The 11953-nt window shown below is 49.5% G+C and overlaps 1 protein-coding gene across 1 annotated transcript; it reads left to right on the top strand.

The window, feature by feature from the left end:
• The first annotated feature begins 542 nt into the window (after positions 1–542).
• On the top strand, positions 543–3622 carry LOC123068529 (uncharacterized protein At2g39795, mitochondrial). Its single transcript, XM_044491116.1, has 3 exons — positions 543–847; positions 2681–3054; positions 3161–3622. Exons 1-3 carry the CDS (start codon positions 602–604, stop codon positions 3318–3320), a joined length of 780 nt encoding a protein of 259 aa, XP_044347051.1. The 5' UTR covers positions 543–601; the 3' UTR covers positions 3321–3622.
• The last annotated feature ends 8331 nt before the right edge of the window (positions 3623–11953 follow it).

The raw sequence follows: 11953 nt of genomic DNA, 5'->3' as shown, positions 1-11953 counted from the left end.
TCCTCAATTAGTTTAAGATCACTTGGCCCCCCTAATAGATTTTTTCTGGCTCCGCCACTGCATATGGATGCATCGATGAGTGTGGCCGTGTGGGTTGAACATTAAATATCATTCTTCAATTTTGCCATATATTAAATAGCAACATATACAATGTATGATCTAGGCTAGGTCCTCTGAGATGCGGGGTCTTTGTGCAACCGAACCGGTCTTGAAAACACTTTGAGTTACGAGCTGCGCAAAGGCAAAAATTATGGACTTTGATAATGATCAGTGCATGTGCTAAAAAGCCATAGATATCTGTAGCTCTCACTTAACGTGTTTTATCATAAAAAAATACACATCTATACTTTAGTATCTAGATATATGCGTGCATTTTTTTTCAAATTTTTGTGAAACATAAAAGTATGAATTTTGAAAATTTCAAATTCCACCTTTATGAAGCTCGATCTCCATTGAGCATTTTTGAGATTGTGAAGGTTTGGACAGTTTTTTTTCTTAGTAATAGTCGAGTGCCTATAAACCTCGTCCCACCTCCATTCCCCCCAACCCCAAACCCCTCGACCACGAAAACCCTAAACCCTCTCCGCCGCCGCCGCCAGCCATGGCCCTCTTCGCCGCCGCCCGCCGCGCGGCCTCCTCCTCGCTCCCCCTCCTCCGCGCCTCCGCCTCCGCCTCCCGCGGCGCGGCCTCCCGTGGCGCGGCCCTGCTCCGCCCCCTGGCCGCCGCCGCGGCCCGGCCGATGCCCTTCTCCTCGGCGACCGCGCTGAAGCCGAGCTCCGACGACGAGCTCCTCCGCATCGTCAAGGCCGAGATCAAGTTCGCCGAGGACTGCGACGACCACGACCGGGTTCGTTCGCCCGCCCGCCCGCTCCCCGAAACCTTTAGTGCTGCTGCTGCTGCTAATTTAGATCTGTCGCTGGCTTGCGGCCCGAATCCCTTCATCTCTGTAGTTGTGGTCTGATGTTCCCGGAGGGGATTAATTGGGTAATCTGTGCGCCGTGAGGCAGTTTAGATTTCGATTAGCGTTAGCCTGCAGCGGTAGGATTGGAAATGGTGATAGATGTTGATATTCCCCATTCAAAGGGGGGGGGGGGGGGGATTTCTCTTATGTAATTTAGGACTTCAATTAGTCTGGTCATGCGCATATCTTCCTGCTGCAGTTGATAGTGTCATTCGAATTTCAGATTAGTCTCTGGTAGTACGACCTAAGGGTTTTCTTCGCTAAATTAGGCTTATGCTCGATTTGTGTCAGTTCCTGTCCATGTTAACTTCTTCTCATGGTACCATATTTGACTTTCAGTGTTGGTGATTCTGCAGTTGATGTAGACTACCATAGCGATGAGTCACTTCTTGCATAAGTATTCTCTTTTTGATGTAATCTTGCATGAGATTTTGCTTGTGCCTTAATCCATGAGTAATATTCCGTCTTTGGAATTCGGTTCCGTCTTACTACAGTCTTGATGCTGTAGTATGGCTCTGTTGGTGGTGGAGGTTTCGTTACTTGTTTTGTGCGGTTTAGGTTGTATTTCAGTGCAATTTGTGTGATATGTTTGGCTGGACTCTGCTCTTTTCACAGTTATAATGTTTCTTGTCACTTACATCTTGCATGCTTGCCATACCAGACCATCAGTGTTCCGCTGTTATGATAAACTGTTCAATTGTTTGCATGGTTCTCTGTCTTTTTTCTACGATGGCAAGGGGCACTGGTTGCTTTCCATTAACTGCACCACTCTCATGCACTGAGTTGAGTTTTATGCGTCAAACAATCCGTTTTGACAAGGTTCACTGATGGGTTCTTTTTTTATTAGATGCATTTATTTAAATTATATTATATTATATTTCTTCACGTTTTTTTTCCCAACTTACTGTTGATGAATGTTGAGTCTAAGGTTCCAACATAAAAGCATATGTGCTTTTGCAGTCATGCTTGGGTATTTCTAGCCGGCTGGAGCAGATTGAACCCGAACAGATAGTAGTACTCCCTCCGTTCCTAAATATAAGTCTTTTTAGAGATTCATTAAGGACTACATACGCAGCAAAATGAGTGAATCTACACTCTAAAGTATGTCTATATACATCCGTATGTAGTCCATATTGAAATCTCTAAAAAGGCTTATATTTAGAAAAGGAGGGACTAGTTGCTAACATACCAACTCAATATTGCAAAGATTTACTCATACCTTAACTCATGCTTGAGAAACCTAGCTGGGGGCTTTGGTTGTAGTAGGGCAGAAGGTAGATATTCTGATGGTGTGTGAAATGCATTGGTTTTGTCTGCTACATAGAGTTATTATGATTCAAAAATGTAGTCTTCCAGGCCTTTTGCAAGGTGTAGGAATTCAAGCAATTTGTTCTGGCCTGGCATCTAATCCATGAATTCGCATTTTTAGAGGGAAAACATGAGTGTTGGAAAAGAGTTGAGTTATCACGGTTCAGCAATGTAATCTTCAAGGCCTTCTCAAAGGTGTAGGAATTAAAGTAATTTGTTCTGGCATGGTATGTAATCCATAATTAGCATTTCGAGAGAGAAAACATGAGGGCTGGAAAAGAACCGAGTTACCCTATTTGTCTTGCAGCGACACTATTTTGTACATTCCGCTTTACTATGAGCAAGTTGGTGTTCATTTTAGTAGTGTTGAATTGGTATTCAGAGCCTCACCTTTTCCATCTTATTAAGCAGGTTGAGGAGGTCCCAGATAGCTTCCCTTTCAAAATCAGCGACAAGAAGGGGCTTAATGACATCACTCTTACAAGAACTTACCAGGGTGAGAAGATCGAGGTTCTGGTTTTTATGCCCAACCTAGTCACTGGAGACGAGCCAGAGCATGACCAGGACGAGGATGACAAGGAGAAAGATGATGATCAGGATGACGGCGAGAAGCCCCCGAAGTCCAGCCTTCCCCTCACAGTCACCATCACCAAGAGTGAAGGCCCAAGCCTCGAGTTCACCTGCACGGCCTATCCTGACGAGATCCTCATCGATACCTTGTCCGTGAAGCAGCCCTCTGAGAAGTTGGGAGAGGACTACATTGCATACGAGGGTCCTGACTTCAAGTAAGAACACAAACCATAGCTTTGGCCATTTTAATTTCTTGGGTAACTGAACGCAGTTGTCGTCGCTGCTTGCTGATGTTGTATGCTTGGTCTTTGTGACGTGCAGTGACCTGGACGAGAACCTGCAGAGGGCATTCCACAAGTACCTGGAGCTGCGCGGGATCACGCCCATGACGACAAACTTCCTGCACGAGTACATGATCAACAAGGACAGCCGGGAGTACCTGTTTTGGCTGAACAAGCTCAAGGATTTCGTCAAGCAGTAATGTAGAGATTGCAAGTTATGATCCCTAGCATAAAGACGAGCCAATGTGCTTTGCACATCCTGTTCTGAGACCTTCGGGCTTCGGAACTCCAAACTGCTCCGTGTTTAGTACACGATGACGATGTGTATGCTTAGCATCGTGTTTTAGATTGCTTTTTTTGGCAGTGTGGAAATGACCGGGTGATGTTAGAGTTGAAAACCTGGGTAGTTCTTCAGATAGAACACTTCGTTAAGTAGCGTGCTATTTTTTTCTGAACAAATAATTATGCTCTGTGTGCGTGAAGGTTTACGCACAGTGTTTCACCTGCGTGAAGTTTGAAGCATATGCGTAACTTTTGCCTGCCTGCCTGCCTGCCTGTTATCTTATCTGACGCAGTGTTTCACTAAATTGAGGTGAAGTAATGTAAATAAATGTGTATGCGCCAGATAGGTTGTCGAGGCGATGACGGCGACGAGGAGTAGACTAGTATGAACTTCCGTATGCTGTGTTTAATTTCTGTTTTTATTTAGTATGAACTTTGGTATGTACTATGAACTCCGGTATGCTATGTTTATGTATGACGAACTTCGGTGATCTAGTTTTAAGCGCAAACTGCAAGTTTGAATATGCCGGCTCGGTATGAAGGACCTGCTCTGGCTCAGTGTCTGGCGTCTAGCAAAAAACGTTTCCGGGATACCTGGGCGTTGTTCTTGGTTGCTGGACAAGGTATACTAGGTCTCTCTGGATTTTTATTGCTGCACATTCATAAGTTTTCTGTGCAATTGTTGGGCCTGGCTCAGGGACAACAATAAAGATTGATCACTGTATTTATTCATTAGTCTACACATCTTGTTCATCCCATTGTCTAGTTGAGCCCGTCAACGGCGCACAGGTGCAGAGTTCAGGTGCACATCTCGCGCATGTGGCACTCCTTCAACCCAAACAATGGCACCACGTTCGGCCTCGACAGGCTTCAGATCAATCACGACTTCACGAGGTGGTGGCGTCTCCATTCCCTACCCACCACTATTGTCAAATTTACCACCGTCTGGTTTTCTCAGCACGATGATCCTTCTTCTGGCCTTGCACTTGTACGGTGGAACTATGCAAGGGCGTGCAGGACACAATGATACTCCCTCTGTAAACTAATATAAGAGCATTTAGATTACTAAAGTAGTGATCTAAAGGCTCTTATATTTGTTTACGGAGGGAGTATTAAACAACTCAAAGAGCATCTAGTCGAAGGGAGAGTCTACGCATTTTTTTACGGGCGCGTGGACTGCTCGGCGCGGTGCTCCTCGAGCATGAGGAAGCCACGGGTCTCCAGGAAGGTGGGGAGCGGAACGCCGGCCCAGGATTTCAAAAGTGTGTATTCAGAATTTTAAACATTAAATTTTTTGTACATCCTAAATCCTTGATTTTTGGCATGTACAAATGAATGTATCACCATATATTGTACTTAAATGTACATGATATGATGCAGAAGTGAGGAATTTTTTATAGATTCATAAAATTTCTTGTATTGAAATTGTTCACAAATAGAAGTACTATTTTTATTGGTAATACTCACTTTTCACATTCTCATAACTTCATAAATATTCTCGCGTTGCAAATGCAATATCATTCACGAATTGCAAACCAGATTAATGTATTATTATACTACCCAATAACTCTAAATAATTGTCAGGTTCGAATTCGCTAGAAATGATTCTTAAATTTCAATATACTAACAGACGAAGCCAAGTTAACTTACATAGAGTTGGAGTTGGACGCTCGATTTAATTTGCTGCAGCCTGCAAAAGTGCCAAAGAACGAGAGAAGGCGTGTGTTGCCTGCTGCGGCTTGCGGGGCGGATGCCACCATGCAGCATAGAGGAGGCGAGGGATGGACGCAGGGCGCCGCCGGTTGCCTGCCGCAGTCGCTCCCACCCCTGCTCGGTTAGATTGGATTTGGGAGAGCGGTTCGTGAATCATGAGCCCTAACTTTGTGCGATAGAGACATGTCATGCCACGCAATGCGCTGCTGCCTCTTCAAATCTCTGAAATGGGCTGGATGAGGAGAGACTAGCCCATCGGCCATGTGGGAGTAGGGACGGAGAGAGCAGCAGGTGGGCTACCTAGTCGCTGGATGCTTCGATTGTCTGCTAGTTTGTGCCAAATTCGTTCTTATGCATACATCTACATAATATATAGTATACATATACATAATATTTTGTTAAAAATAAAGGGTATTCAACTGAATATCCATGAATTGACCTGAGCCCGCCCCCCGCGGTGTTGTGCAGGCGGCATGATGATACTGACGACCAAGACCACGTAGGAGATGGAATACCCGACGAGTCTCAGTGACGGGCTGCCCCAGGTCGCGGAGCTGATCCGTGTAGAGCTTCAGCTTCGTACAGTACTGCATGACGGACATTTCGCCCTAGACTACGGCGTGGTACTCGGCATCGACGTAGACGACGCGAGAGAGGTGGTTGGCGGTGAAGAGCTCGCCGACGATAGTCTAAACGGTGAGGGCGGTTTCCTCGGGCTGCATCACCGCATCGAGCAGCTCCGGAGCGATGGTGGAGTACATCCAATGGATCACCGCGTGATCCGTGATGATCCACTTGGGGTCGTCGGGGTGGGGAAGGGCCTTGGCAGAAACGTGGTCGTGAAGACCGAACATGCCAAGGACGACGTCGAAGTGGCGGCACCACTAGGCGTGGTTGCCGGCGTTGAGGTCGAGGATGACCGGAACATGGCACCGGATGTCCACGGTTGGGAGGACAGAGGCAGCCGGAAGGGGAGCGACACCGACAGGAGTGGCCGGCGCAAGGCGGAGCGCAACCGGGGCCGCGACCGGAGGTGGTGGGGCGACGGCAGGGTGGCCCCCATCATCAGGGAGATCGCCGTCGTGGGAGGGGGAAGGAGAGTGGTTGCCGAACTCATCCAAGGCAGCGGAAGATGGGTTGTGTGCAAAAGGATTCGTATCCTTAGCGTCTGATACCATGAAAGCGGGATTGAGATTCAACACACTTTGCATTAGCCATCTGAGGGCGTATATATACAGTTAAAGGACGCCACAGCGGCCATATCGTGTGCCACTACTTGCACGTACACAATGCCACAGCGGGGGGGGGGGGGGGGGGGGCTGGCCGGGGCGGCGGTGCGCCGCCTCCTCCTGCTGCCGGTGGCCGCGCCTCTTCTGGCGGGGGGGCTGGCCGCGGCGGAGCTGCGCCGCCACCCCCTGTGGCCGGTGGACGAGGGCTGCCACCTGCTGCTGCCGGTGGCCGGGATGCTACTGGCCGGGGGGGGGGGGGGGGGGCTGGCCGAGGCGGTGCGCCGCCGCCTGCTGCGGCCGGTGGCTGGGCCGCTCTGCCTCGGCCGGTGCTTGCCTCTGGTCTTGGGGGGATGCCGCCTGTGCAGTCGGGTCGGGGCACCGGAACTCCTGGCGGTGCGGCTGCGGCCACGACGGGCAGAGGGATTGGCGCACTGCCCGGAGTGAGGCCGCCAGTGTCCCCATCTTCGACGGCCACCGCGGGCCGTGGTGCACCTCCGCCGAGGCCTCCGGTTTCTTCCGTCGTGGGGCGTGGAGCACCTCCGCCAAGGCCGCCGGTGCACAATGGCCCTAGACCAGTTGGCCATGTTGATGGGGGAAGGCCGGTGGCTCAGACAACCCATGCCGGCGTGCAGTCTCGAGCAGCGCCGCCGCCTCATTACATCGCGAGGCCGACGCAAAATCGCTCCAATCGCACGCAGACGAGATTTGACAATGTGACTGTCGAGTCATCGGATCCGCCCCGAGGACAGTGGGGGGTGATGGCTATGATGCATATGGGGATGGTCATCACCGTGGATCGTCTTCGACGGGAGGTGGCCGAGGTTATGCCTGGCAGAGTGATGGTTCTGCTGAGAGGCCCTTCCTTGGTCCTACGGGTGGTTTTGTCGAGGGCGCTTCTGGACCGTACACACGACAGAGAGGTGGCTACCGTGGTCGTCGTCGTGGTCGAGGTGGTGGTCGTGGTTTCCGCGGACAGCATCAGCCACAGGACCCTGTAGACCACCAGGCGTCCGGGGTGGAGGCAATCCCACTCAGGACACCGCCCTGACGAGCGAGGTTATGGAGGCTGTCACGGCTCTGGCGACCACAGATGTGGATATGACTACCGCTTCTGTTGACGCGGATATCAGGTCTGAGTCTGAGAGGGTTTCCAAGTGGGCGCGTCGGAAGGAGAAAATGCTTTGCTATCGCTGTGGTGAGAAAGGTCACTTCATTGCTGAGTGTGTGGCTGAGTTGTGTGATACTTGTGGTAAGCCAGCTCATATCTCGGGGGATTGCCCGCTTCTTCGTGAGCAGGCTCCGGCGCTTATAACATATGGAGTATATTGTGCCGAGTTGATGTTCTTTGAGTCCCCAGCTGCGAGAGAGATTCCAGTTAAGACGCAGAGCCTGACTACTGGGATTGTGAAGGTGACCCAGGGAGAGGTCTCTGAAGCTCAGATTGTGCAGAGACTTCAGGAACTGGCTCCGGGAGACTTTCAGTGGGAGCTTGTTCTCATTGAGGAGCGCGTGTTCAGGGTTGACCTCCCGTCGGTAGAGGACTTGCGGCGGTTGCTGAGCTTTGGGATGTGTAAGGTACCAGGTACTAATTGCATTCTGGAGTTTCAAGAGTGGAAGAAAGTGGAGCCTAAGGGGAAGCCCCTTACTCAGGTGTGGCTGCGTTTTTCTGGGGCACCTTCTGAGGCTCTGGCTGATGTTCGTGTGGTGGCCAGTCTGGGTATTTTGGTTGGCAAAACTGAGAAAGTAGATATGACATTCACTCGTGCCCATGGGGTGGCCAGATTGCGAGTGAGTGTTCTGGACATTGAGTTCGTCCCGGATGTGGTAAACTGGACCTACAGGGGAGAGGCCTTCCCTCTTGAGATTGAGTTTGAGGACTCTGAGTTGTTTGCCGAGGTGGATGTTAGCACTGATATGGATATTAACGAGGGAGATGATAATGCGGGGGCTAGGAAGGATCCGACGGATGAGGATGATCGAGAGAGACCCAACGGGTCGGGACCAGTTGCTCAGGTGCCCCAGACTGGATCAGGGGTAGAGCCGGCTGTTGGAAATATGCCCTAGAGGCAATAATAAAAGTGTTATTATTATATTTCTTTGTTCATGATAATAGTCTTTTATTCATGCTATAACTGTATTATCCGGAAATCGTAATACACGTGTGAATACATAGACCACAATATGTCCCTAGTAAGCCTCTAGTTGACTAGCTCGTTGTGATCAACAGATATTCATGGTTTCCTGGCTATGGACATTGGATGTCGTTGATAACGGGATCACATCATTAGGAGAATGATGTGATGGACAAGACCCAATCCTAAGCATAGCACAAAGGTCGGTTAGTTTGTTTGCTAGAGCTTTTCCAATGTCAAGTATCTCTTCCTTCGACCATGAGATCGTGTAACTCCTGGATACCGTAGGAATGCTTTGGGTGTATCAAACGTCACAACGTAACTGGGTGACTATAAAGGTGCACTACAGGTATCTCCGAAAGTGTCTATTGGGTTGACACGGATCGAGACTGGGATTTGTCACTCCGTATGACGGAGAGGTATCTCTGGGCCCACTCGGTAATGCATCATCATAATGAGCTCAAGGTGACCAAGGTGTTGGCCACGGGATCATGCATTACGGTACGAGTAAAGTGACTTGCCAGTAACGAGACTGAACAAGGTATTGGGATACCGACGATCGAGTCTCGGGCAAGTAACGTACCGATTGACAAAGGGAATTGTATACGGGGTTTGATCGAATCCTCGATATCGTGGTTCATCCGATGACTTCATCGAGGAGCATGTGGGAGCAAACATGGGTATCCAGATCCCGCTGTTGGTTATTGACCGGAGAGTCTCGGTCATGTCTGCATGTCTCCCGAACCCGTAGGGTCTACACACTTAAGGCTCGGTGACGCTAGGGTTATCAGGAAGACAAGTATGTGATTACCGAATGTTGTTTGGAGTCCCGGATGAGATCCCGGACGTCACGAGGAGTTCCGGAATGGTCCGGAGGTAAAGTTTTATATATGGGAAGTTGTTAAACGGGCACCGGAAAGTTTTGGGGTCATACCGGTATTGTACCGGGACCACCGGAAAGGTTCCGGGGGTCCACCGGGAGGGACCACCCCTCCCGGGGGGCCACTTGGGCTGCGTAGGGATAGCAGCCAGCCCCTAGTGGGCTTGGCGCCCCCCCCTTGGGCCCATGCACCTAGGGTTGGGGGGGAAACCCTAAAGGGGGCGCACCCCCCTTGCTTGGGGGGCAAGCCCCCCACCCCTTGGCCGCCGCCCCCCCTAGGGTTTTCCCTAGAGGGCCGGCCCCCTTGCCCCTTCCCCTATATATAGAGGGGTGAGGGGAGGGCTGCAACACACCACAACTCAAGGCGCAGCCCCTCCCCTCCCCAACACCTCTCCTCCTCCGTACGTGCTCGGCGAAGCTTGGTCGGAATACTGCTGCACCAACTGCACCACGCCGTCGTGCTGCCGTTGGAGCTGCCTTCCTCAACCTCTCCTTCCTCCTTGCTGGATCAAGACGGAGGAGACGTCTCCCGTCCCGTACGTGTGTTGAACGCGGAGGTGCTGTCTGTTCAGCACTTGGACATCGGTGATCCGAATCACGTTCGAGTACGACTCCATCATCACCATCCCCTTGACAAGCTTCCACTCGTGATCTACAAGTGGTATGTAGATGCAAACTCTTCCCCTTGACTCGTTGCTTAGATGAACTCATAGATGGATCTTGGTGAAACCGTAGGAAATTTTTTAATTTTTTGCAACGTTCCCCAACAGTGGCACCATGAGCCAGGTCTATGCGTAGTTCTCTTTGCACGAGTAGAACACAATTTTGTTGTGGGCGTGGATCTTGTCAACTTGCTTGCCTCTACTAGTCTTTTCTTGCTTTAGCGGTATTGTGGGATGAAGCGGCCCGGACCAACCTTACACGTACGCTTACGTGAGACCGGTTCCACCGATTAACATGCACTAGTTGCATAAGGTGGCTGGCGGATGTCTGTCTCTCCCACTTTAGTTGGAGCAGATTCGATGAAAAGGGCCCTTATGAAGGGTAAATAGAAGTTGACAAAATCACGTTGTGGTTATTCGTAGGTAAGAAAACGTTCTTGCTAGAACCCAATTGCAGCCACGTAAAAGATGCAACAACAATTAGAGGACGTCTAACTTGTTTTTGCAGCGATTGATCATGTGATGTGATATGGCCAGAAGTTGTGATGAATGATGAATTGTGATGTATGAGATCATGTTCTTGTAATAGGATTCACGACTTGCATGTCGATGAGTATGACAACCGGCAGGAGCCATAAGAGTTGTCTTTATTTTTGTATGACCTGCGTGTCATTGAAGAATGCCATGTAACTTACTTTACTTTATTGCTAAACGCGTTAGTCATAGAAGTAGAAGTAGTCGTTGGTGTGACAACTTCATGAAGACACAATGATGGAGATCATGATGATGGAGATCATGGTGTCATGCCGGTGACAAGATGATCATGGAGCCCCGAAGATGGAGATCAAAGGGGCTATATGATATTGGCCATATCATGTCACTACTTTATATAATTGCATGTGATGTTTATTATGTTTTATGCATCTTGTTTACTTAGGACGGCGGTAGTAAATAAGATGATCCCTTACAAAATTTCAAGAAGTGTTCTCCCCTAACTATGCACCGTTGCTACAGTTCGTCGCTTCTAAGCACCACGTGATGATCGGGTGTGATGGATTCTTGCGTTCACATACAACGGGTGTAAGACAGTTTTACACAGCGAAAACACTTAGGGTTAACTTGACGAGCCTAGCATGTGCAGACATGGCCTCGGAACACGGAGACCGAAAGGTCGAACACGAGTCGTATGGAAGATACGATCAACATGAAGATGTTCACCGACGATGACTAGTCCGTCTCACGTGATGATCGGACACGGGCTAGTCGACTCGGATCGTGTAACACTTAGATGACTAGAGGGATGTCTAATCTAAGTGGGAGTTCATAATTTGATTAGAACTCAATTATCATGAACTTAGTCTAAAACCTTTGCAAATATGTCTTGTAGATCAAATGGCCAACGCTCATGTCAACATGAACTTCAATGCGTTCCTAGAGAAAACCAAGCTGAAAGATGATGGCAGCAACTATACGGACTGGGTCCGGAACCTGAGGATCATCCTCATAGCTGCCAGGAAACAATATGTCCTAGAAGGACCGCTAGGTGACGCTCCCGTCCCAGAGAACCAAGACATTATGAATGCTTGGCAGTCTCGTGCTGATGATTACTCCCTCGTTCAGTGCGGCATGCTTTACAGCTTAGAACCGGGGCTCCAAAAGCGTTTTGAGCATCACGGAGCATATGAGATGTTCGAAGAGCTGAAACTAGTTTTTCAAGCTCACGCCCGGGTCGAGAGATATGACATCTCCGACAAGTTCTATAGTTGTAAGATGGAGGAAAATAGTTCTGTCAGTGAGCACATACTCAAGATGTCTGGGTTGCACAACCGTATGACCCAGCTGAATATTAACCTCCCTGATGAGGCAGTCATTGACAGAATCCTTCAGTCGCTCCCACCAAGCTACAAGAGCTTTGTGATGAACTACAATATGCAG

The sequence above is a fragment of the Triticum aestivum genome, chromosome 3B (assembly GCF_018294505.1).
Source record: "Triticum aestivum cultivar Chinese Spring chromosome 3B, IWGSC CS RefSeq v2.1, whole genome shotgun sequence".
Lineage (NCBI taxonomy): Eukaryota > Viridiplantae > Streptophyta > Magnoliopsida > Poales > Poaceae > Triticum > Triticum aestivum.
The sequence above is the reverse complement of the archived record's forward strand: the minus strand, read 5'-3'. Positions and strand labels throughout refer to the sequence as shown.